Below are 27,984 nucleotides of genomic sequence, written 5' to 3'. Positions count from 1 at the left end.
GTTGAGTGAGAAACATGACTTTTATTTTGTGTTATGAACTTTCAAGACACTTTAATGAGAGTCACGGAAACAGAGAATAAAGATTAACCAGGAAACTAGTGATTGTGGAAACTCTTGGGCATCATGAAGGGCACCATAAACAATATCTTAGCCTGGAAGAATAGACCTATAATTATATAAACTATGGCTGAGATCATGTAGTGATCTCAAGGAATGTAAGGGGCAGGGAAAAGCAATTTCCAATGTAGAATGTAAGAGATGCAGCTCCTTCAGGGCAGAGCTGTAACTACCTGCCTCAGTTAGAGTTCCCATTTCCAGGAACTAAACAGTCCCCCACACTAAACAGAGTACAAAGAGTATTTTGCATTAAATATTAACTTTATACTACATCAGTATATTCAGGACATCTCTCCATATTGAAATATATATTACCTATTTCAATCTTTATAATGACTCCATAATATGCCTTTGTAATAATTTACTATAATTTATCTAATTAATCCTATTAATGGGCATCTGAGTTGTTTCCAGTTTTCTATATTACAAACAATACTGTAATAAAGCCCTTAGAAAATGCTATATTTACACTTCTATTCAGTTTTTACATAAAAGTATTGAATTCCTCTATTTTTCTTTCACTTTTTTCAATTACAGCGACATTTGGTATTACTTTTTCTTAGTTTCAGATGTACAGCATAGTAGTTAGAAATTTATATAATTTACAAAGTGATCCCCCAATAAGTCTACCCACCTGGTACCATATATAGTTATTACATTATTGACTATATTCCCTATGTTATACTTTATATCCCCATGACTACTGTGTAACTACCAATCTGTACTTAATCCCTTCACCTTTTACACCCAGTCCCCCACCCCCTCCCATCTTGCAATCATATGGTATTTGTCTTTCTCTGTCAGACTTATTTCACTTAGTATAACACTCTCTAGGTCCATCCATGTTATCCCAAAAGATAAGATTTCATTCTTTTTTTTATGGCTAAGCAATAATCCATTATATATATGTACCACCCCTTCTTTATCCAATCATTTATTGATGGGCACTTACATTGCTTCCTATCTTTGCAATTGTAAACAATGTTGCAATGAACACAGGAATGCATGTTATCTTTTTGAATTAATGGTTTGGGTTCCTTAGGACAAATACCTAGTGGGTTGCTGGGTCATATGATAGTTCTATTTTTAATCTTTCGAGAACCCTCTGTACTGCTTTCCACAGTAGCTGCACCAGTCTGCATTCCCACCAACAGTGCACAAAGGTTCCCTTTTCTCCACATCCTCAAGAACACTTGTTGATTTATTGATAACCATTCTGACAAGTGGGTATCTCATGGTTTTAATTTGCATCTCTCTGATGATTAGTGATGTTGAAAATCTTTTCATATGTCTATTGACCATCTGTATGTCCTCTTTGGAGAAATATTTATTCAGGTCCTCTGCCCACTTTTTAATTGGATTGTTTTGGGGCTTTTTGGTGTTAAGCTGTATGAGTTCTTTATAAAATTTGGATATTAATTGCTTATCGGATGTATCATTGGCAAATATCTTCTCTCAATTAATGGTTGTCTTTTCGTTTTGTTGATGGTTTCCTTTGCTGTGCAAAAACCTTTTAGTTTGATGTAATCCCATTAATTTTTTTCTTTTATTTCCCTTGCCCAAGGAGATATATCAGAAAAAAATATTACTAAGCAATGTCAGAGAGTTGACTGCCAATTTTTTCTTCTAGGAGTTTTACGGTTTCAGATCTTACATTTTAAGTCTTTAATCCACTTTGAGTTTATTCTTGTATATGGTTTAAGAACATGGTCTAGTTTCAGTCTTCTGCATGTATCTGCTGTTTTCCCATAACCATTTGTTGAATAGTGTCTTCATCCCTTTGTATATTCTTGCCTCCTTTGTCACAGATCAACTAATCATATATATAGGTGGGGGTTTATTTCTGGGCTCCCTATTCCATTCCATTGATCTCTGTGCATGTTTTTATGCCAGTGCCATGCCATTTTGATTACTATGGCCTTGTAGTATAGTTTGATACCTCCACCTTCATTATTCTTTGTCAAGATTGCTGTAGCTATTCAGTGTCATTTGTGGATACAAATAAATTATAGGATCATTTGTTCTAGTTCTGTGAAAAATGCCATTGGTATTTTTATAGGGACTGCATTGAATCTATAAATTACTTTGGGTAGTATGGACATTTTAACAGTGTTAATTCTTTCTATCCATGAGCACGGGAGGTAATATGCTTCCATTTATTTTTATCTTCTTCAATTTCTTCCTTCAATGTCTTTTTTTTTTAAATGTTTTTTACTAATTTTTTAGAGAGAGGGACGAAGATGGAGAGATAGAAACATCAATGAGAGAAAAACATCAATTGGCTGCCTCCAGCACGCCCCCTGCCAAGGATCAAACCTGCAACCCAAGCATGTGCTCTGACCGAGAATCGAACTGGTGACCTCTTGGTTCATGGGTCAATGCTCAACCACTGAGCTACATCAGCCAGGCTCCTTCAATGTCTTATAATTTTCTGAGTACAGGTCTTTTACTTCCTTGGTTAAATTTATTTCTAGATATATTATTCTTTTTGATTCAGTTATAAATGGGTTTTCTTAATTTATCTTTCTGATAGTTATTGGTGTATAACAATGTAACTGATACCTGAATATTTGTTTGTATTCTGATACTTTACCAAATTCATTTACCAGTTCTAATAAATAGGGTTTTTTGGTGGAATCTTTAGGGTTCTCTATATATAGTATCATATGACTTTCATTTTTAAAATGCGTTTCTTTGTACTTAGGTTTCTCACAAAAGATAATTTTCTTTCAAGAACTGACATGCTAAGCTTTTGTTGTCTCTAAATGGCATTTTTAGTTTAGTGTGGTGAACAATTCTCTGTTGTCCCCTAATATTGGATTAAGCTAACTCTCCCTTACTAGTATAATGGAAAATTTCAAAAGCAGACAATGTTTTGTTGACCTCAGAGACCTTGCATCATCCACACCTGCTAAAAAGAAAACATCCTAGTGAGGCATTTACTACATTAGTCTTAAAACATTTTTTTATTTACAGGGACTCTCACAAACTGAAGTGACAGTCAACTGCCAGCAACACATGTTTCATGAGTCATGTCGTTCGCCTGAACTTGGAAGATACTTTTTCTCCTTCCAAATACTTTAAGCCAACTGAAGTGAAAATTTTTTTCTTTTTAAAAAATTTGATCACAGTGAGGGTTCATATTAAAGCATAATTTTAATGGGTCTTTTAATTAACTTTTATTACTGGTACAAAAAGATACACTAAGAAAAGTTTTCACTAAAACATAAGTAACAAACTAATAAGATACTACTTAACCAACTAATCCTAAGCGTTATGTAAAAGTAGTAAGTCAATCTGCCTTAATAAAGGTTTAATAGAAGTAGCCTACTCTGAGCACCTACCATGGACCAGATGCTGTTCTAGTGTTTTATAGACAGTCTTTAGTCCTTGGAATAACCCTAAAAGGAACATAAGCAAACAGACCCAAACTTGTCAAATTACTAAGCAAGGCTATATGGTTAGTGGCAGCACCAGGATTAGAACACAGGCCTGGCCAGTTCTTGCCATGATTGAGCCCTTTCCTCTACATCTCCAACTGCCTTGCTGAAGATAAGAGACAGGATGCCGCCCCAATGCCATACCCTGGTGCTTTACCCAAGGTGTTTCCTTGATATACTGGACCTCTTTTTAAAATTTTATTTGAAGCAAGCTTTGACTTGCTTCAATGTGTATTTCATTTTCTACTTATCACCCACTTTCATTTCTGGCAGATGGGTTCTAGAGGTCCTGAAAATGTCTGTAACAAAGAACTCTATAGAACACCTGCAGTAACTCTCAACACTGGATCAAACTACAGTATGCTGGAAGAGATATCACTGAACAGGGCAGCCTGAAACAGAGGGTACACAACCTGGGCCATGTTCCTTACAACCCAAAGGTTTCGTTCACAATGCTGTTTATGGTGTTCTAAACTGTGAGTCAAAGAGGTGCATTATTATATATATTTGCTTGTTGCTATGATTTTTCTGATTAGAAGATATAAGCCACTTTAGGTCACTTCCATTTAATTTAATATTTATTTTCATTTTATATCCAGATGTCACATTTTCTACATTAAAATATAATCATGCTGACTCCCCCCACACACACCCTCTAAGAAAAAAGTGAAGAACTTTACACAACTTGAAAGATGGAATGCACAGAGAAGTTGCTATTGCACCCAAGTAACAAAGAACACAGAGACCACACAGTAGACATGGCAGAGTGCATAGAAGACAGCTCAGGGCTCACAGCAGGAAGGAGCAGGAATTAAAAGGCTAAAGCTTTTAAATTCTATCACTTGTGCCACAAGATTACCCTGAAGAGGCAAAGATAGGTCAAAAAGCAGGACCAAATAAGAGTGTTTTCCAAAGGCTGCTCTCTAACAGTTTAAAATGTCCATACACAGGAGAATTTTTCCTCCCACCGTGCCTTCAGCATCTGGCAAACACTTTAGAAAATTACACCACTGTTAGCATGTCCAAATGTAGAATGGGAGTAGGTTTTTCTTCTCTTTTTTGAATTGTACCCCAAACTCTTTCCAAGCAACAATTATACTGATCATTTTAATTATGATTCCTCTGCATGAAAACCCAGAAAGGATCATCAAGACAAGGCATCTCACTACTATCCGATCAACACCAGCTGTGCAAAAGCTGCATGACTGTGTGTTACTCAGAGGGAGGGAGAACAGTAAGACACAGGAGTCTCAACTCCTTTTCTAATCTATTCATTAAACAGGAAAGAGCAGGTGGACAGTAAAAACCATCTGCTTAGAGCAGCAGCACAGAGCTAGAGGTACACTAACAATCCAAAAACAAATGCTCAGGAGAGAGCTCTTGGCTCTTCTGAGGAGGCTTTCAGCCCTGATCCTGCCCCTAATTTGGAGAACAAAGCATTATAACTTCAGATAGTGATACTCTCGAGAGGGTGGAGAGGGAAGATCTGAGAGACTCAAATAATGAAGACATTATTAGGCAACTAACTACCCCACTATTTACAAATACACACATGAGTAAGAAAACTTCACCTCCATCCCTGAAGCTACTTTAAATAAACCACTGAAGATCCAGGTTTTCTGAACAGGGGACATTTTAAAGTCTGTTAGCAGTTTAAGATATTGCAACACTGGCACAATATGTCACCTATTCTTTGTTTTTAATTGCAGGGTAACACGGTAAATGCCAACACAAAGGTGGGGATGGAGGAGTGCAAAGGAATCAAGAAAACAGAACCAGTATTACACGAGAGTATCGAACCAGCGATGAGATGGCAGTTAGTGCTTTGCGGAGTCCCGAGGGTAGAACTCGCTCAGGGTGCTCTGAGGGATTCTCTTCAGCATTTCTTTGGGGAAAATTCGGAGCAGCTGCCAGCCAATGTCCAAAGTCTCATAGACAGTGCGGTTTTCGTAAGGACCTTATAAAAAATTGAGATCAGATGAATAAAGGCAAGCTACTTCCAACTTATCAGGTTATTCAGGGTGAATTCTGTTATATGACCAGCACTGTGAACATGGAGTATATAAAAGGAAATAGAGCAGTTAGTTCTCCCCAAACTGGATGTGATTAATTGTGGAAATGAGGGCACAGATAATAAGCACCATTGCAAATCAGAGGAAAGGGAGAGGCCTGTGGGCTAGAGACAGCAGGCAGGCAGTCTATTGTGCAATGGAAACCAAACCCAGTGTTGTGTCCAGAAAGTAGTGAGAAAAAGTTTCCCAGGAACAGAGGCTGAATTTGACAGATACTTAAAAGCCTGAAAGGCCAACTGAGCATCTGAATAGATCAGTGGTTTTCAATGTTGTTGCTATTTTTTTAATAGCAGAAATAAACCTTATCATGCAAATAAATCTCATTTCTTAACTAAGGAATCAGAGTGGCCGAAGTTCCGGATTCTTTTCTTTACCAGAAGAATTTCATTTTTACCTTTTAAAGTACGAAGGTCTGCATTAAAAAAACAACACTCATATATATTTGGGGGATTTTAATGTTAATAAAAAAATGCATCATGTAAATAGAAAAGTGCACAAATCCTAAGTGTGTAGTTTTATGCATTACTACAAAATAAACACATCTAAGTACCACTGAGGTCAGGAAGAGTATTAGCAGCATTAGTAGGAGTGGCAGGAGAGAAACCAAACCAAGCAGCTTGAAAACCCTACACAGGCTATGAAATAAAAACTATTTTGGACAATCAATAAAATTTACTCTGGAAATTGTATATAGGGAATCAGGGAGAATGGTGAAAAAACTAGCATTAACAGCCAGGGACGATGAAACCAAAGGTGTAGATTTGGTCTTAAGACTCAAAGTGTGGTCCAACTCAAAGAGTGACCAGAGATCAGTAGCTTCAACATCACCCAGGAACTTAGGAACAATGCCCCATTCCTGAGCTTGAGCTAACCAAGACAATGGTCACGCCAGAGGTAGACAGAAGCTGAAGAGGGAATTGCTAGGCAGGTGGTCAGTTGGGAAAAAACTTTTGTTCTGACCATGCCAAGCCTTAGGGATGGTGGCATAAACAAAGGTGTCCCAGTTGAAAATGTGGGATTCAGGCTTCAGAAAGAGGGTAAGGATCATACATGGTAATTCAGTCAACCTATAGGGAAAAAGCTAAAGCTTGGGGGGTAAGGGGATGGGGGAAGCACAGGCAACTAAGTCCCTAGGAACATAAACAATTAAGAAGCAGGAAGATATATCAAAAAAGGAGATGAAAACAGATGGGTCAGAAAAGTCCCAAACTCCCAAAGCCAGAGGAGATGGTTGCAGAGAAGTTAGGAGGAAGGAGACATGGCAACGAAAGCCAGTTGTAAGGAAGGGAGAAAATAAGGTGGGAGCTAAATAACTGGATAATGGAGTTGAAAGCAGAGGGGAAGGCACCAGAGCACTAAGACATGACAGAGTTGAAGGACCTTTTTCTCTAATCAGAAGGAAAATTATATAGAGACCAGTGTAAAATCTCTTAGATTGGGAAAGAGGTCTTTAAAACTATATATGAGGCTTTTATATTTGTAAAAAAACAGTCATCTTACCCTGAGCAATAAAGTTCCTCTCAAACTTCTGTAGAAATTCCAAGTAAAGAAGATCATCTGAGGTAAGGGCTTCTTCTCCAACCACAGCTTTCATGGCTTGTACATCCTTACCAATAGCATAGCACGCATACTAAAGAGAAAAACGGTTTACATAAACAGAGAGAAGACTGTATATATGTTAATAGTAATCTGGGCTACTAGCAATAAGTGTATTGCTTTAGCTATCTTCATAAGAGACCACAGAAAGAATTTCACGTTATTTACAAACACAATTCACATAAATAAAACTCATGAAATACACTTCCTCAATGTGTCAATGAGCTTACACTTTATAGAACATTTGAAAATCAGAACTCAGCCCGGCTGGTATGGCTCAGTGGTTGAGCATCAACCTATGAACCAAGAGGTCACGGTTCAATTCCCAGTTGGGGCACATGTCCAGGTTTTGGGCTCAATCCCCATAGGGGGCATGCAGGAAGCAGCTGATCAATGACTCTCTCATAATTAGTGTTTCTATCTCTCTCTCTCCCTTCCTCTCTCTGAAATCAATAAAAACATATAAAAAATTTTAAAAAAAGAATCAGAATTCGTACCATGGAATAATCCATCTTGAAGTTCTATTCAAGAAAAATACTTGTGCTATCAGGTGTACCGTTTCTACTTTAAGGTTAAAAGTATTTTTCTTTATTTGTACGTGCTATACAGTCTCATATGACTATGGAAACCAAGGATTTCACAGAATATATAAAGCTGTATCCCTTAGTATTCCAGTGGTTGCTTAATATGTTAAGCAAGAAATGTTAGAGTATCCTTTCAGGAATACTCCATAATTATTATTGTTGTTATTAATAAAAACTTATAATAGCCTATGGCTTGGATTTTTATTTAGAAGCTACTTTACATAAGATTAAATAAAGTTTCAAGTATATGATTTAAAAAAATTTTTTTATATCTCTATTGATTTCAGAGAGAGGGAGGGAGATAGACAGAAACATCAATGATGAGTCATTGATCGGCTGCCTCCTGCAGACACCCACTGGGGATTGAGCCTGCAACCCAGGCATGTGCCCTGACAGGGAAATGAACCTTGATCTCCAGGATCATACATAGGTCAATGCTCAACCACTGAACTACACTGGTCAGGCAAGCATATGATTTTTAATCTTGGTTATCAGCACCCATCCTTATGAAAAAAAAAAAAAAAAGACTGCTTGGTTCTAATGAATATTTTTTTGTTTTTGTTTTTAAAGTGTATCTTTATTGATTTCAGAGAGAAGGAGAGGGAGAGATAGAAACATCAATGATGAGAGAGTCATTGATTGGCTGCCTCCTGCACGCCCCCGACAGGGCATCGAGCCTGAAACCCGGAAGGAGAAAAATGCACCCTGACCGGAATTAAACCGCAATCTCCCAGATCCTAGGTCGACACTCAAGAGCTGAGCTACACCCAGCCAGGCTCTAATGAATGTTTTTATATTTCACATGAAGCTTATATTAAAATTCTATGTGCACAGGGAAAAGAAAAGTGATATGGGAGAAAGACAAGAAGTATAAGACAGCAGAAAAAATGGACCAAGAAAGGCATTTACTTCTTTAAATGCCATCCTTAAGATGATATACGTACCAGCTGGTTAGATACATCGGCATGATCCTTTCTGGTCATACCTTCCCCAATAGCAGACTTCATTAACCGTGATAACGAAGGTAGCACATTAATAGGAGGGTAAATCTTGGGAATGGAAGGAGAAAAATATTATATTTAAGTACAAAATTTAAGCTTTACTGGTAGTAAAGAAGCAGTTCAAAACTCATTATTATTCCTTTAGTTACTCTTCTATTCTCTATATCCATGAGATCGGGGATTTTTTTGTTTTTAGATTCCACATATAAGTGAGATGATATGGTATTTATCTTTTTCTGTTTGACTTACTGCTGCAGTTGTTTCCTAGATGAGTTTTAACATGTTTTCCTGGTATGAAACTCTTTATGACATAATATTTCTTTTGAGAATCAAATCCAAAAAGTGAAACCTATACAACAATAGTACAAGATTATATATTGAATAACTGAATTTTCGATATCTGCCTACACTATCAAATCTAAGTGGTCTTCTGAACTCTGACTCATTATGATATACAAAATAAAAAGATTAACAGTAATTCCACCAAAAAGGTGATCTAGTAGAGAAACATCAAAAATTTGTTTTTGATGATTCACCCATAAAAAAAATAAAATCTTGTCATTTCGACAACATGGATGGACCTTGAGGGCATTATGCTAAGTGAAATAAGTCAAACAGAAAAAGATAAATATCACATGGTTTCACTTATATGTGGAATCTAAAAACAAAAAAAACCCCGAGCTCATGGATATAGAGAACAGACTGGTGGTTGCCTGAGGCAGGGAGTGGGTAGACATAATGAAGGGGGTCAAAATGTACAGATTTCCAGTTACAAAATGAACAAGTCACAGGGATGTAATGTACAGCATGATGAACATAGTTAACAAAACTGCATTGCATATTATATCTGAAAGTAGCTAGGAGAGTGGACCTTAAAATTTCTCATCACAAGAAAATAAATTTTTACCTATGGTGATGGATGTTAACTGGACTTACGGTGATCACCTTGCAACATACACAAATATTGAATCATTACGCTGTACACTTGAAACTAATAGATTAATTATCCCTCAATAAAAAAACAGAAAAAATTTTGTTTTTGTATTACTAATAAGATTGGTAGGTTAGACTATTATGGAATAGAATACCCAAAAAAGTTCCTTAAGACAACTGATTCTATTTTAAGGCACAATAAAGAAAAGTGGAAATTTAATTCTTAATTCTAGCACTCTTATCCACACCAGGATTTTGTAGTTGTCACTGATCGGTTCTGTGACTTTAAGTGAAATGATATATAACAAAACCACTTTTACCACAGGCTGATTGATATAAAAGAGTTAAGTGCCTATGGCATCTCATCAACTTTAGGACAAAATGACACTGAGTTAAACAATGATCTTCGATGATGTACTGTACAAAGAAATGACAAGTTTACAGCCATGTCAAAATCAATTTGCTATTCTCCAAAAAAAAATAAAATAAAATAATCCCTAAGAGCACAGTCCAAGTCACTGAAGAGTAACTAAAGAGTAGATTTGTAAGCTTTACAGTGCCGCTCAAATGTCAAATACCTGTCTGTTGTGTAGCTGTCTGTCCACATAGATCTGCCCCTCTGTGATATATCCAGTCAAGTCAGGGATGGGGTGAGTAATATCTACCAGCGGAAGACATGTGATGTTAGTTAAAGTGTCCATTTCATATAAACAAACCCACAGGATGTCAATCTGTATTACCTACAGCATTACCTAAAACTGTACTATATAACATCATTTTCTGTGATGATGGGAAAGTTCTGTATCTGTGTTATACAATATGGTAGCCACTATGGCTACTGAGCACCAAAAAATGTGGATAATGTAACTGGAAAACTTTACGGTATTTCAAATTTATCTAATTTTAAACTTTAGAATTTAAGTAGCCAAATGTGGCTAGAAGTTACCATATTGAACAGTATTTGGTTGTAGCATAGGTAGATATGTCTTGGCACATGAGGTAAATTAGCTGCATTCATAAAAAGTACTATTTCTTCTAGTTATGTGATCTCTCCCTCAAATATAAAAAAAAAATTCCATTTTAAATACCAAGTCCCCTTACAGGGACTGCTAATGGGATATATACTGCGAGAATATTCTTAACTCACAAATTATTTCAACATGGAAAATACAGAGATGCTAGACAAGTAAAGTGACACAATGCAGGCAATGCCAAAAAGGTCACACAAGTCAAGACATTTCTAAGTCTGCTAAATTACAAATAGTAATTTGTAGCTACTTCCTTAGAACAAATAATTTTCATGTCAGAGGCAGTATGGTATACCAGTTAGTGTGAATTATGAATTCAGACTGCCGGGGTTCTAAAGCTATCACTTCCTAACCTTGACAGATCCCTTTACCTCCCTGTGCCTCAGATCTCGAAGTTGCTATGAAAATCAAATGAGTCAATATTTACAAAGCACTCAAAACATCCTCGATTATAGTGAGTTATCACTGTTTCTGAAATATCTGCTAAAAGTGCCTTTAAAAACCAAGATAAGGACTAAAAGGCTGAGTCTTTGCTCCAGGGCCACCCTGAGCATCCACTAGACAGGCACTGCACTGTGTGCTTTCACACATAGTAAAGGAAACTAATTTTTAACGAGCCTTTGGTGATCATCTGTCTCTAAAGTCTTGTGGCATTTATTATTTGTGCTTTTCATTTGACACTTAAGCTACCTTAAATTATTTCTGCACATACATATAATATCCAATTAGACTGAACAACTTAAATTAGGTAGAGATCATAGTTTTTTTTAAATTACTTATATCTAGACCAGTGTCCTGCAAACAGCAGGCACTCAATAGTACATAGTAAATGAAAATTTAAAATTCAAATTATAAAGAAAACTGGGATTTTTTTCTTACACAAAAGGATAATGATAATTATGAGCAGTTTTCAAATGAAAAATTCTACTTAGGTACCAATTACTGGCTACCGTAAACCCTTGAAGGATAAACTCTCTCAGAAAGGTAGTCTTCTCTCTTAGAATCAAAACCCTTACAAGGGTTAGGTCTGCTATAATCCAAAGACCAAAAACTTACCATCGTTAGGCATGGTGAGAATAGGGATTTGAGTAATAGAGCCGTTTCTACCTTCCACTCGACCAGCGCGTTCATATATTGTGGCTAAGTCTGTATACATGTAACCTGGGAAACCTCGTCGACCAGGAACCTCTTCCCTGGCCGCTGAAACCTGACAGTAAGCCAAGGAGCAGAATATCACACACCAGAATATGGAAAGCAAAGCTTTGTTTGAACATGACTAATTACAAAGCTGGAATATTATCTTTTTCATTTTAAATAGTCTCTAAGAGATCATTTAGAAAAATCTAGCAACACAAGTTCAAATTATTCTGCAACAAAAATGTTGAAAATTGGGACCAGAAGTTTTTTTGCTAAGATCGTGTTGCCATAACACAAATCTTCAAATAGCTTTCTAGAAAATGTGCTTGCAATTTTAAAAACCAAAGGAAGTTAATTTTAAAACTAAGAGAACTTATTAGTTCACAAGATTTATTTTATGCCAAGGACCTTGCCATATATATGTAAGCTAAGCCTGAAAAGGTCAAAGGGAAGGAAATCTATACCAGGAGTAATTTGACATACTTTACATTCATTATTTCATCCTACCGACAACACTATGAGGAAGGTAATGTTGTTAATGCCAATTTGTAGTTAGAACCAAAGGTCAGATAAATGATTTCCCAAACTCACAGAGCCAGGAGTCCATTCACTGCACAAAAAGTGAATAGTAACTAATGGTCTTTCTCTAAGAGACATCCATGCTAGAATATAGGCATACCTATTAATCTACAACCACTAAAAACCCAAAAGCATTAAGGTCAAGTTTAAGTACTACTTTGGCACCTTCAAAAGAGTGTGCTACAGCAGTGCCACTCAAAGTGTGGTCTGCAGACCAGCTTTTATCAATGTGCAATGAGAAAATATAAAAAATAAAATAAGCATTTAGAAAACTTTAAGGGCAATTTAACAGAATAATGTTATGTCTGGTGACTCTAATAAAATAAATCTGGGCTTGTAAGTTATGTACTTTTTAATTTCACTTTTCTAAGTTCATTTTTATTATATTTTAGAAAAAGTATTGGTCTGTGATGGGTGCAGGGTGGGGGGAGCCCTCCACTAAAAAAACACGGTAGCAGAGAGAGATATGGTGATGGATCTCAGGGAATTTTAAGAAGCTTTTAACATGCTTAAAAAAGTAGCTTACTCAAAATTTCAGTAACTTACATTAGAACAAACACCCTAAACTTCTGGGTGATAACTCAAGAATCTCAATATTGTTCCTAAATAAACACTGAGTTTTCTGAAAGAAAAGGTTCTAAGAAGGGTGTTGCCAGAATATGGTCTTTATTTATTCAAATATTAATATTATAAAATTCTGAAAAAGGTTAAAAATTGACAGTGTACACAGAGGCAGAAGTTCCTGGGAGAGTAACTGAATAAATAGCCTGCATCATTTATCATTTACTCTCTTTTAGAATCAAGTCTTAATCCATGGAGACAGTGACAGTATGATAAATAGGTTAATAATTTAAATCTTCTAATCATTTCAACTAAAGTGACAGACGTTTTAAAAACATAATGAAAGAAAAATGAATACTTGCAAAGGGACAAGATAAGCCTGAAAATTAAGCCATTTTAATTAAGAAAAAAGTTACCTCTCGAAGTGCTTCAGCATAAGAACTCATATCTGTTAGGATAACCAATACATGTTTCTCACACTGATAGGCCAGAAATTCGGCTGTGGTTAGAGCCAAGCGAGGAGTGATAATTCGTTCAATACTGAAATGGAACATTAAGTACTATTGTCACTCAAACAAAAAGGCCAAAAACAAAAGAAAATGAGATTCTGGAAATAACGGTGCCGTCTCCTCTAAAAGTTTTAAATAAATTGAGGGGGGTAAAGCAATTATTACTTTAAAAATTCTTAAGTAAGGCAGTTACTTTATGTATTTACATAATAAGAACTACTTTCTTCTACAAAGTTGAATTGGTTATTTTATAAATGATTTCTCCGAACTATATAGTTCTCAAAACAGAGAGAGAGGGGGAGGGGGGGGGAATAGGGACCAGATTTCTCAGATAAGATAAAAAGATCATTTATTGAGTACAAACTGTGTGGTAGGTAATTTATATGTATTATTTAATATGCACAACAACCCTGTGAGACAAGTACTATTTGTCATATTTTCTGGAACACGAAATTGAGCTTCAGAGCCAAAGTGATTTGCCCAAAGCTAAACAACTACCGAAAAATAGAACTGGAATTTAAATACAGGTATCTCATTCTTAAGCCCAAGTTGCTTTCATTATAATATTTTACCTCCCTAGTCTTAGGTAACAGTTTAGACCCAAAGCTTGGATGAACAGAAAGAAATAGCTCTATTTACATACGTAGGGTCATTAGCCAAGTTCAAAAAGAGGCAGACGTTGTCCATGGAGCCATTTTCTTCAAAGTCAGATTTGAAGAACCGGGCAGTTTCCATGTTTACCTAAATAGCAATCAATGATTTCATCAGTACTGGGAGAAGAAACATTCTCAATATGCATTTCTGATGAAGACCAAGCTATAGATCTGCATTGTTCCTTCCTTTAAAGTTTTCAAGTACTCAAAAATTTTTCACAAAAGCCAACAGAGTAAAAAGCCTGCTTTGGGCACAAAGAGAATTATTATTATTATAGTCAAATGCCAAATTTTAATCTTCAGTTTGCCTAAAATGCCAAGTTGCAACTTTTCTACCTAGAGATAAATTCAGTGATACATGTGTAATTTTCTAAACTGTTCTAACAACATTAAGCAATTAATTTTCTATTTCATACTAAACCAGAAAATAATTGTACTTACACCCATAGCAGCAAATACAATTGCAAAATTTTCCTCACTGTAGTCCACTACATCTTTGGATTTCTTTACCAAACCAGCCTGGCGACAGATCTGAGCTGCAATCTGAGGAGTACAAAAGCACTGAGTTTAAATCTGAAATAACATTTCTACAACAAAATACCTTTATCCTAAACTTTTTGAAATTGTAATTATAAATGAAATTGGGATGTTTTAAGGGCTTTACCCAACAAAACTATTTTGCACTTTTTGCAAAGAATCCTAAGAGTAAGCAAGAAGACAGCTATCATGAGTGGATAAACAGTACATGGATTATATAAACAGTAACACTGGGGACTCATGTTGAAAACCCTTTAGTTTCTCACTAATGTGAAGCATTTAGAAATTGTTCCTTGTAAAATTTCATATCAAACAGATTCTAGTTCTCACCTCATTGTGTGGTAAGCCAGCAGCAGAGAAGATAGGAATTTTCTGCCCCCTAGCAATACTGTTCATTCCATCTATGGCCGAAATGCCGGTCTGAATCATCTCCTCTGGGTAGATGCGACACTGAGGATTGATTGGCTGGCCTAATGCATTTCCAAAAGGGAAAATTTTATTATGTCTGTACATGAAGACTAAAACCATATAAAGCATTTCTTTCTATTCTTAAACTATCAGTTATTGCTGAAATATGGAACTGTTTAGATAATTTTTTCCATTAGTCTTACGTAAGCTCACGAAATACATGGTAGCAGAACCCAAGTTCCTAAAGTGAAATAAAGGTATAGCAAATAAGAAAGCAATCCTAATTTCAAAGCCATAGCTTTACTATTTACATTTCACATATACCCTAGTGATATCTTAAGATATTTACATAAAATTTTAAGGTGATTTCTAGGAAAAATAAATTTATTAAATAATAAATAATTATGAAGCATGTTGTTATAAAAATCACTATCTGGCAACAATATAAGCTAGACAGATATAGGCCATTTTTCACAAAAGATAGAAATCCATTAACTGTCCTTACCCATGATGTCAAGGAAGTCTTCAGCCAGTACAACAGGACCTCTGTCGATCGGTTTTCCCGATCCATTGAATACCCTACCTGTAAAGCAGTACGACAGTACAAGTGGACAATAGCACAAACATTCGTTTTTTAAAAGACTTCACGGAAACATGTTGAAAAGAAAACAGATCTCTGATCAGAATGAATAATAATATCAATTTACCAAGCATGTCCTCAGACACTGGTGTTCGGAGAATATCCCCAGTAAACTCACAGGATGTTTTCTTGGCATCTATACCTGAAGTCCCCTCAAATACCTACCAAGAAAGAGAAGTAATCAGGAGTGTAAAAGAAATTTAAATCATAAGCACTTAGATTTTGTCAGCCCTTATAAAGTCAAATACATAAACGTACACTATTTTTAATATCACAAACACAACTTCTTGACAAGGGTCGTGCCGGTAAGACATTTAATCCTATAAGCAAGCTAATGTTTTTTACATTTTTAAAGAATTAAGTTTTTTAAAAAAGAAAGAATAAAAATATGCATCAGAGACCGTAGGTGGCTCCATAAAGCCTAAGAAATTTACTATCTGGCCCGTTACAGAAATTTTGCTGACCCTTGCTCTAAATTACTTTTTAAGTGAACAATGTTCTCTGCGAAAAATGGCATTTCCCATAATCAGTAACACTAAAAAACCAAGAATTATAGGAGACAATTTAAAGAAACAGACGCAGATCTTGTTTTGGTTTCATCCCATAAGCTGTGATTTCTGCTTTTCATCTCTCTCTTTCTATTTGATTACCTGCTTCATTTTACCCATTTAAAAAAAAAACAAGCCATTTTACCAGTGGAGCTATTGGGCTAGAATGGACGTAAGTGGCTGACATTTGGCAAGAAACATGCAAAAATAATCCCACTCCTCCCCCAGATACACTTATTCAATGATGACTAGAAAAAACATGCGGTGTTCCTTACATTTTTCTGATTAGGAAAAAGTTCAACTGGCCAGGTTTTAAAAGTGATGCTTACCTGAACCACTGCTTTGGAACCACTAACTTCTAGAACTTGCCCACTTCTCTTCGTGCCATCTGGTAATGTTAAGTGAACAATCTCAGCATACCTGGGAAACTAAATAGGAAAAAATAAAGGATCAATAACTAACTATAGGGTTGGGGTTAGTTAGATTTAGGGTTAGGGTTTAAAGCTCCCCAAAATACTCCATATGCTCTATCTTGATCAAAGCATATATCCATATGCAATCCCACTACCTCCCTGACACACAAAGGTACACCCAGGAGTTTATGACATTCTCAAGTAGTTTAAGTCCTTAAAACACTAATCACTGGTATACACACTGGCAAACCAGCATAAGGTACAGAGAGAAGGGTCTTAAATCTGTGAAAACACAGTAGTTAATATTTTTCTTCTGTGTATATTTTAAAGTTTTGAGACTACAGAAAGGTACAGAACTTACAAATAAGCATGTTTCCCTACTCAGAACTGATGTTTGCTATGTGTATAATCTGGGCTGTTTGTGTAATCTCCTGTGTGCTTTGGGAGCAGGGGGATAAATGCAACTAAATAATAAAATAATGACTATTACAGTACAATAACATTAATGTTCCCCCCTCAATCTAATTCTCCTAACCAGATATGTATTCCTTCTATCCATTCTTAATATTTTAAATACATGTTTCCAAAAATATAGTGAGGTTTCATTTATATAAATGGCAACATACTAAATACATCACCCTGCAACTTTTTTTTCACTTGACCTTGTGTTTTGGATCTGTCATGGTAATACTGACCTTACTTTATCAATATAATCTATTGAAAGATGCACTACTATTTTGTGTGAAGAAAAACATCTGCCAATTAAACTATCACGGACCATTGATTTTGGAAATGCTAACATGTGAATGTATGGGCATCTCAGAATTAATGTTAGAATAGATTCAGTAAAAATAAAGTCAAATGACGCCACATTTTATTCAGCTGTTCCACCAATGGAGTTCAAGGTTGTTCCAAATTTGCAGTTACAAACATGCTGCCATGAACATTCTCACATGTGCACTTCACACAAGTGTGCCCGAGTTCCTCTAAGGTATTTAATTACCTAGCGGTGGGCTACAGGCTGTGCCCATCTTCTGCCAAATTACTCTGCAAAGAATTGCATTAATTTACAATCTCCCTAGCCAGTATACAAAAGTATTTTTCCCTACATCTCTGCTAGCTTATATAATTATTATTAAACATTAATTTTTGCCATTGGTAAAGTAAAAAATAGCATCTTTCCAATTTGTATTTTCTTGATTCTACTAATATTGAGCATCTTTTCACATTTACCGACAATTCAGACTTCATTTCCTGACTGTTTTATTAAAATCTTTTCTTCACTTTCAACTGGATCTACTTTTCCTTATTTATTTGTAGGAGTTTTACAGATTCTGGATACTGATCTTTTTGCAAATATCTGTTCCCAGTCACTTTCTTATCTTTTAATTTGTTTATGGTATCTTATCGCATGAAGTTTTAAAACTTTTTATGTAATAAAGTAATTTTGCCTTTATGATTTGTGCCTTTGTGTATTATTGAGAAAAATCTTCCAATCTGAAGTCATTAAAATGGCCCTCCGCACTGTCTTCCACAATAGGTTTCTCATTTCAGGCTTTTAATCCATCTGGACTTATTTTTGGTATTTAATTTTACTTTTCTCATTTTCATTCCTTTTCATATAAGAAGCCAAATACCCTAATATTTACTGAGTAGTACAAAATGTCTCCCACTGACTTGTAATGTAGCCTTTACCATTTGCCAAGGCCAATTCTCGTGTGTGAGGAGAGTTCTTAATTTTGCTCCACTGATATACTTGCTTACTCCTGCACCAAATCTCTATTCCTGATTATCTCTAACTGATTTTGTTACCTAGGGGAATCAAGATCTTTGCTATTCTGTCATTCATGAACATGGAATCTACACTTATTTTAAGCTTTCTTTTATGTCTTCCAAAAAAGTTTTATAGTTTTCTGTAAGTAGGTACTAAAATTCTAATTAGTTAATCTGGGGTACAGAACACTACTGATTTCTGTAGACCAGTCCTTGTATCCAGCAACTCTGCTTTACACATTGTTTCTAATCGTCTGTCCACTGAATGACTTGGGTTTTCTGTTTTAGTTAATCATATCACCAAGAAATGATTAGCTGTGCCTTTTCTTTGTAATCCCTTTACTCCCTAATTTCTTTTTCCCACAGCACTGGTTAGGTTCCAAGCACAAAGGCAGGGAGTGGTGGTGACAATAAGCATTCTCCCCTTGCTCTCCCCTTAAGCATGCTGTTTGCTGTGGGTTGTTGAGGGCGTCCTTTAAGAGCCTAGAAGTTTGTTCTAGTCCTTATTTCCAAGAGACTTTTTTTAAAATGTGTAATTTTATCAGATACTTTTTCTGTATTTATTAAGAAGGGCATGAGCTTTTTCTAGTTTAATCCATGAATTAGCTGAATTACACTGATACATTTTCTAATATCAAGGATCTCTATATATCTTGGAAAAACTCTACTCTGTCGTAATTCTGGGGGTTTTTTGCATATTTTTGCTAATATCTAATACATGAGTATATTTTATTAAGAATTTTGGAATCTGTGTTTATAAGTGAGAATAGCTATATTTTTCTTTTATTACCCTTTGTCTGGTATGGGAATCAAAGATGTGCTAATTTCATTAAAATGAACTGGGTAGCAGTCTCCATCTTCTTCTATACTGATACAATCTGTATAACATTACCTGTTCCTTGATCCTATATGTATGCTTTAAGTCAAAAACAAAAGCCAAGAACTAAAAACAAACCAAAAAAAAATCACTCTAAATCTGGTGGTATAAAGCCTTCTTAAAACTACATAAAATTCACCAGCTTTTCCTCAGCTGGAAGTATACCCCAAACATACATTCAATTAAGTTTTAGCTCTCTTGAAATTACTTCCTCAAAGATGTTTTCTAAGTCCTTTACATTATTGATTCTCATAGCATTATACACTTACCCCTGATAGTACTGACTAATTAGACATTTATGGGAAGCCCTGGGGAGGGGGGGCAGAGTAGAGGGAGGCAAAGCAGGGAGAAATAAGGGACATCTGTAATAGAGTCAACAAATTTTTAAAAAGAGTATATCTAAAAGCTTGTAAGCAAAATAGGGCTAATCACTACTATTTTTCTCAAGAATAGCCTGGTACATAGGAGAAACATTAAACTTTCGCTATCCTCCAGGCTCTGAAAAATAATCCACTTAAAGATCTATTTTTTTTAGTATGATGATTTACTGAAATTAAAATATTCCAGGATGGACTATTCCATTTGACCAGTTCACATAAGGCACTCCAGTGGGTTTTCTCCTAGTTGAGAAAACTCTGTGGGAATGGGATCAACCCAGCATAGGCCTTTGCTGGATGGGAGGTAAAGGGCAGGGCAAAACAAGGGGAATAAAACATGATTAGAAACATTCCAGAAAAAAGTTATTACTTTATCATTATCCTAAGTTTGTTTCTGGCCTGCCTTACCATTTATAGCCAAGATGATTTCCATGTTCAAAACACTAGCCAAGTGCAGTGAAGGCCTAGGGAGGGGGCAGGAGCGGGGTAGAGGAGGGTCAATGGGGGGGAGGGGAGGGAGAACATATGTAATACTTTCAAAATAAAGATAAATTTTTAAAAAGACCACTAGCCAAATAGTATGACGTATGTGTGATTAGACAGTTTTTTTGAATTTGTGATCTTCCCCAAAGTGACTGAGTTTTTTCTTTTTTAAGTCATTCAAAATTGTGTTAATTATTCTAGTGCCAGTTACTGCTCTAAACAAAGAAAAAGTTTATGACTATTAAAAGGTAAATAGTAGCTTTGAGGATTCAAGTTGCCATTGCAATAAATTATAAATGGAATGGGCATATTCTTACAAGTAAAAATAAAACAGATTTCACTTTATTAAAAATACTCTCTGGGTAGGAAGTATCTCAATATTATTTTGTTGTCATATCATAAACCCTTTTTGGAAGTGACTTGTCTATATTCTTTTTTTAAAAATACGTTTTTACTGATTCTAGAGAGAGGAAGGGAGAGAGGGAGAGAAACAGATCCACTGCCTCCTACACATTCCCTACTGGGGACCAAGCCACAACTCAAGCATGTGCCTTGACTGGGAATAGAACCTGTCGATCCTTTGGTGCATGCGACAATGCTCAACCAACTGAGCCACACCGGCCAGGGTGACTGTCTATATTCTGTCTAGTAAAGATACTTTTTCTTTTTTGTCAACAGAAAATGTGTTTCTTTCCAACCAAGAATATACTCTTTTGCGGTATTTGTGACATTATAAACAATTCAGTTGTATGATATACAAAACAACTTGCTGTATTTTTTCTGATAAATTATAGTGTGGTTTTGTAAATTCTCATATTTTTGGTAATTGCCATAAATAGGCTTGCTGTCAAATTCTTTATATATTCTTTAATTTTTAGAGTATTAAAGTTTAAAACCAAGAGGAACTTCCTTTATTCATTCATAGCCCTTACAATTTTAGTACACAAGACAAAAATATAACAAGTAATTACAACACACGGCAGTCTATAAAAAGTCATAAGATACTATATATCTATATAATATCCTACAGGTTAAAAAACACACTCATAAATATTACTGATTTTCCCCCCCTAACAAACCTGTGAGGTAGGAGTGACAAATTTGTGGGTTTTTTTGTTTTTTTTTGCAAACAAGAATCTCTAGGTCACAAACAGAACCCATAGTGGATCCAGCACTGGAATCCAGTCTTCTGATTTTTTATCTAAAACTCTTGTCTCCTACACAGCACTGATATTCAGACCAAGGAATGGCTTAAAAATCATAACCTAAAATTTAAAGTATACTTAAACAGGGCTTAATGCCACGTTTTAAACTTTATAAGTGGTTAAACGATGATGGTGGTATATTACCTTAACATGATCTAAGATCACTAACGGACCATTGACTCCTGATACTGTCTTGTATGCTGGAAAAAAAACAGAAGAGTCCACTTTAGTCAAATAGAACAGCCTAAATCATCTCTCTGGGATTACACAAAAACCTCTCTCCACTTTATCACACCCATTACAATATGGAACACTCAAACAGTTACAAAATTTTTCAATGAAAAATTTATTAAGTATGTCTGTGCCTGTACAACTTTTCATAATCCACCCACATCCAACCAAAAACATTTTGAATCCTTACTATGAGTAAGTCACGTTTTAATAACCCAGGACACAAAAAAGTGACAGAGGAACAGATTTCCCTCAAGAGTTCAGTTTTATATGGAGAAGGGGGAAGTTAAGAAACTCTAACAGATGTGCAGAGGGTTTGTGGGAACACAGGAAAAACCTAGGTGTCATTCTCACTTTGAAGAGAAAAAGAAAACTTTGTAGGAGGTGGCACTTACCAAAGTAGATAAGGAATGGGAAGGGAAAACTTAACTTTAAGCACAAGTGACAAAACTCACGAAGGAAATCTGAGAAAATGTAGTCTGTTAAGGTAAAAAGCTATCATTAAATGGAATCTTAAAAACTATAGGCAAACTGCTTTATGAATTGAGGGAGTAGGCAATGGAATGAAAGGCCAGAGGATCAAATAAAGTAAGTATCCTTTAAAAAAAAAAAAAAAATCAAATGTTACTGTCAGTTTAGAGGCTTATATTTTCCACTGGAAATTATACCCTAGGAATGAACTGCCAGTCTGCAAGGTAGCTATCCCCAGGGTAGCTATCCTTCCACCATATCACACATCACATAACTTGTTAAGTGTAATGGTAATCAGGTATAAAACAGAACACTCAAGAGAGAGTAATTCTAATACCAGAACTAACTTAATTTTGTAATCAGAACAGCTGAAAAAACAAATAAAATGAATATATGAGGAAAACTTAGTATAAGGCCTAAAATAAGTTCTAAGAAGTATCAACCAATTGGGAATTTTTCACTTGCTCGATTTCTTATTGAGTCTTGCAGAGATTTCTGTCACAGATGTAGATTCCTGAGAATGAGGAAACCATTTAATAACCAGTCTGTCCACCAAGGGGCTCCAGAACTCAACACATAATTTCTTCAGCCTGGGAGCAGTGCCCTGGAAAAAACATGGGGACAGAGCAGGCAAGCACTATCAGGGCCCCTTGGCTTTCATACTCATAGGCCATTTAAATCCCAACACCAAATATTTGCTTGAATATCTATGTAATTGTAATTATCTCATTGGAGGCTTCAAAATGACTTTTTTTTTAAACTGTAGACAAAAGGAAAGTCACAAATTTAAAAAGTTAAGTCACTTGAATGGATAGAATTAGTCATTACTTAAAAATTATTAGAAAGACCCAAATGTCCTATTTTCTGCTACTTTTATGATAATCTACTCCATTGATTTAAAATACTCAAATACCCTTAAAAAGAATTCCTACCCCTGAAAGATTATCCATTGTTCTCATTTTAGAGTTCAAACATTCTATCAATGACTTCTAAAATTGCTATGTAGAAATGCAAAGTGAGCTACATTAGAAACATGTTTTCTTAGAGCCCAGTTTTTAAACATGGACGTTTTCAAAACTTTTACTTAAACAGTTGGGGATGAAAGGAGGGAGTAGGGTGGGTGGGGGGCATGATCTAGTTTTGAGATTTATAGGCAAATGTAACATCAATAAAATCCTTCAGGTTCTGAAAGTGTCTTTATTTTTTGGACAAGATTTGCATCTCCTTTAAACTTCTATCCTCTACAACAATGATGTTTCAGAATCTCATGTTGAAATTCAAGCTCATTCAAAATTACGAAGTTTTGCCAGTCACGAGCAAAAGCATGACCAAGAAAAGAAACACTAGTCATTGCTTTTCCCAGAAACAGTGAATAAAGCTGACTTCTACACAAAACAAGGTTCTACTTCATCAAAAGAGTCTCTAAATTTGCAACAAGTTTTTTAAATTTAAATTTTATTTTTCAATTACATTTTACATTCAGTATTATTTTGTATTATTTTCAGGTGTACAGCACAGTGGTTAGAGAATCATGCACTTTGCAAAGTATACCCCCCCTCGATATTTCCAGTACCTACCATAATTATCACAATATTATTACTGACTATATTCCCTATGCTGTATTTTACACCCTATGCAGCCTTTTAAAAAGCCAGTAAGTAATCATTCAAATTAATTAATACCAACACTACTAAGTACTTGCTCGAAATTCTTATTTAATCTCCGTAACAGATCTGTGAGTTAACTAATATTATCCCAAGTTTTAGAAGAGAAAAATGATTCTCAGAAATTAAGTAACTTGCCCAAGGATCTGAACTTATATAGTCTGGCTCTAGAGTCATTTGTTCTTTAACTCTGCACTGCAGCTCTAATTATAAAACTGAATTGGTTTTTTGTGGTATGGTACACTCATAATTATCTGCAAGACTACATAGCTGTATCACTCAATATAATTTCATGAGTCTACATCTTTAGCTATGAAAAAATAAATTATTTTTACTACTTAACGCACTGTACAATAATTCCCTTTGTGGCCACATTTTGTCATTACTGCAAAACAATCTTTCTTCAATGGAGTGTAGCCACTGGAGAGTTTAAGTAAAGGAAAGAATCTAATGGAGATGCTTCAGCAGTTTTCCCTCACTGGAAAACATGAAAAACAGGAGGAGACTGCTTCAGATACAAATCAGAGGTTAAGCAACATGCTTGGTTTAAATTAAACTGACATACACAAACTAAACTAGTAACTGTTATAACCCAAACTAAATTAAAAACATTACCAAACAAAAACTTGGAGAGTGCATCACTTTTAAAGAGCATCTTTGGAAAGGTTACCTTACTTCAGCTCCACAAAATGCTGGGAGGTAGGAAAGGCTGATACACCCATCCTACAGTTAAACTAAGGCTCTGAGAAATTTGTTACTAAATGAGAAGGCCAGGATTAGAAGTGTCTTTTTGTTTTGTTGGTTGTTTTTTTCCCTAATTCTAAAACTGGTACCCTATGACCTTACAGTATTTCTGAATTTAGTCTCCAGTAAAATTAAAAAATATGGAGATGACACAGTTCCAAGCACTTGGACTACAAATAAATACTAGAAGAAAGTTTATGTACAAACTATAGCTCTTTTCCATAATAATAAAACTATTTCCAAAAGAAGGGGGGGAAAAGCAGGGAAAATGCTATTAAACACTACCTTTTATCTCCCAGAATATTTTCAGCTTTCTTCACCATTATCATTAACAACCCAAAGCAGAGATAACAGTTTAGAGTAAGGCTGCCAAAGACATTAAGCTGCTCTTCAAAAAAGTAAAACCCATTCAAAGATCACATGAACATTTTTATTTAACAAAATAATGACCATTCTTCTCTTGAAAATTTTCAAATGAACAAGAATTTGGGTCTGCAGGGAATGACAACACAGCAGATAACATGTTTACATTATACCCCAAACACATTTTACAACCAACAAGTCACATGTTTGACTCTGAACTATCAAGCAGGCAATATATATTTACAGAGTAACATTTAAAGCCAAACTCTACAAAGGTTTTTAAGAGGCAAATATTTTGTAAGACGACATCCTCTTCCTCCTGCAGGAGATGAGATTGTTCAACACTACTACAGCCACTTAATGATTGTGCAATTTTTAAAGAGAAAATTAAACAGCCATTGCACAAGAGACCTACTCCTTCAGCCTCCACCTTATTACCAAAACAAAAATCCAGAGCAATCACCTTCCATTGCACAAGAGTACAGTACAGATCCACACCCTGAACAGTGGGCACTGAGAGAGAGGTTCTAGAAAAAAGCAGGCCAATGATTCCTTTATTTGACTTTTCTGGGGCTAGCTCTGCTTTACACTGTAACCTAGCCAGGATCTCAAGAAAATGGAGATTGTCTAATTAAAAATGTTTAGCGTCCAAAGGCTCTATTGTATGTTATTCAACCTTGCTCAAAGTTTAAAAGAAAATCAAGTTTCCTTTCCTTGTGACTTCAGAAATTCAACTAAAGCGCTCAAGATTATATCAATCCTGCACATCTCATTTTCCATTTCTTGTTAATAGCCCCATAATCCTGAAATTGTTTTAAAACAGGATCCGATCTGTACAGTGGAACTGCTAATATTACTCCATTCAGGGAGATTACTCCATTCGTTAAACAAGCACAGATTAAATAACTATACCGTATCACCTAAGATGGTATCATCAATCTTTAATTAGAAAAGTTAAGGGGTTAATCAATATTTATTCACAAGCAATTAAAACTGTTAACTAGAATCAAGAATGTGGCAATGCAGGAAAAAAGATATTCTGCAAATGCAATTAGCTGTTAGCCTACGTATGATATCATTTATGCTTTTTTAGAATAATCCAGACACAGCAGGGAATTCAACTCAACCAGGTATCCCAACTCCCTACTGATTCCATCCACGTTAAGAATCTATACACTAAACTATCAGAACAAGGGGTTTAAATGCAAGTTATACAACAAATTACAAGCCATGGTAAGTACTTCCATGTGTCAAGCACTGTACTAGGCACTGAAGATACAAAAAGGATTCTGGCCCTCTAAAGGTTCAGTTTTAAGCATTATGTTGCAACAATTCTGTCAGGAGGAATCTCATCTGCAGAAGTTCTTCAGTCACTGGCTAGGCACACTGTGATATCATACTCATCTCCCTGAAGAGTTCCAACCTTAATCATGAACTCTCTAAACAATGTTATTATTTCAGTGATACTCTCCAAATTGACACTGAATGAATAATTATATGTAAATTGACTATTGCACCCTTAAACACACAAATGCAATTTATAAAGGAATTCATAACTGTTAAGTATAAATTTATTGTTAAAGTCCACATAAGAATGCAACATCTGTCAATTTCCTGAAACATGTATATCAGCTCATATAAACCTCCAATAAGCATTCTCTAAAATTCAGATAAGCCCCAGTGTAAAAAGTACATCTCAGCAAACCATAGAATCAAGTGTTTTTTCCTTTCCTCACACTGCAGTGCTGTCACATGACCCAGTGACAGATCAGGATGGGATTAGTCAGGCAGGAGAAAAATCCTTCATCTGAAATTTTTTAACCAATGAGCCACCCACAAAGAGGAACTATGGCAATTAACCAGTGCAAATATAGTACTGCCATCTGGGGAAACATCAGGTGCTTTCCCAAGTTTGGAGTCTATTTCCAGGGATTATCCCGTTCTTAAGAAAGGTGTGAAGAGGTCTGATGCTACACAACTGTATTGTTCAGTAACCAAGGGTCATTTCTTGAGCAGTTCACTTAAACCTGGTTTATTAAGGCCTTTTTATAGTCACAACAACACTTAAACATGCCTGTGTACATGCTTTGCACATGTGCTATATACTATGAGCAAAGATGTTTGACAGCCTTGCACTCAATCCAGTTAGCTTAACTGGTCGGGAGAGGCAATGGTAGAAAAAGGCCCCGCAAGAATTAAGAAACCTGGAATTTTAGTTCCTGCTAAGCCAATAATCAGGTGTCTAAAGCCTGGCAAGTCCTGTCCCTCCAGGAACCTTAGGCTTCTCACTGTAAAATGAGAGGGTTAGACTAGATAACCTGAAGAGTACTTTTCAGCTCTCGCGTTCAGTGATATGCAGATGTCCTGCTGCGGAACAGCCCCTCCACCGACCATCATCTCCCTCCGGCAACCGGCAGACCTCCATCCACGAAAGGCCCGACCACGTCAGCGATGGCACGACACCTTCGCCCGCGGCAGGAGCTGCCCTGAGGTCCAGGCCACTGAGAAGGGGCGTTCCCTCGACCCCTAAATAGCCAAATGAGGTCAGGCGAAGATACAGATTGGAGTGACAAGAAGCGGCCTTCCCTCAGAGGCAGGAAGCAAGGGCCAGAGAATGCTCCAGCACGGGGATGTTGGAGAGGGCGGGGCAACAGCCAGCAGCCCACCAACCCCAGGAGCAAGCGCCCGCTGGCGTTCTTCCCCTCACGGAAATGTAAAGTGCGCTCACAGCTTCTTCTAGAGAGAGAGACGTGTGGGGGAGGGTAGACGGGGACGCGAGGGAGAAAAATAAGTCCTCCCCCACCTCCCAAGCCACAGGCTAAGCAGGTGAGCCGGAGCAAGGGGCTGGGCTAAGGAGCAAAGACAGGATCCCCCTTGCTCTCTGATACTCACTGAGGCGAGGCTGGGAGAGGTAGTTCCGGCTCGCTGCTAGCGTTTGCTCCCAAGATCCCGCCACCGCCCCGCTGGTGGCCACCGGTAGCTCGGGTGCGGCCCCGTTCACGATACCCCGCATCGCCCGCAGCGCCATTTTGTCTCCTCC

At 36.3% G+C, this 27,984-nt stretch overlaps 1 protein-coding gene across 1 annotated transcript; it reads right to left on the bottom strand.

The window, feature by feature from the left end:
- Position 1: 1 nt before the first annotated feature.
- On the bottom strand, positions 2-27,984 carry ATP6V1B2 (ATPase H+ transporting V1 subunit B2). The gene is made up of 14 exons (XM_016210884.2): positions 27,837-27,984; positions 21,616-21,671; positions 16,673-16,771; positions 15,863-15,956; positions 15,661-15,738; positions 15,078-15,217; positions 14,652-14,753; positions 14,201-14,298; positions 13,465-13,588; positions 11,828-11,978; positions 10,322-10,404; positions 8,754-8,858; positions 7,130-7,259; positions 2-5,514 (listed from the first exon to the last, which is right to left on the bottom strand). Exons 1-14 carry the CDS (start codon positions 27,970-27,972, stop codon positions 5,375-5,377), a joined length of 1,536 nt encoding a protein of 511 aa, XP_016066370.1. The 5' UTR covers positions 27,973-27,984; the 3' UTR covers positions 2-5,374.

Source organism: Miniopterus natalensis, chromosome 4 (genome assembly GCF_054644295.1).
Source record: "Miniopterus natalensis isolate mMinNat1 chromosome 4, mMinNat1.hap1, whole genome shotgun sequence".
NCBI lineage: Eukaryota > Metazoa > Chordata > Mammalia > Chiroptera > Miniopteridae > Miniopterus > Miniopterus natalensis.
Note: the sequence above shows the minus strand (reverse complement) of the source record. Positions and strands in the feature narration are given on the sequence as shown.

What these genes read in the sequence shown, in the direction of transcription:
- ATP6V1B2 (XM_016210884.2), bottom strand. Translation starts at nt 27,972, where the DNA reads ATGGCGCTGCGGGCGATGCGGGGTATCGTGAACGGGGCCGCACCCGAG. An exon ending in GTTCCAAAGCAGTGGTTCAG is followed by an intron (nt 15,957 to 16,672) that starts GTAAGCATCACT and finishes CTTTCTTGGTAG; the next exon opens with GTATTTGAGGGGACTTCAGG. An exon ending in TCTCACCATGCCTAACGATG is followed by an intron (nt 10,405 to 11,827) that starts GTAAGTTTTTGG and finishes TTCCGCTGGTAG; the next exon opens with ATATTACTCACCCCATCCCT.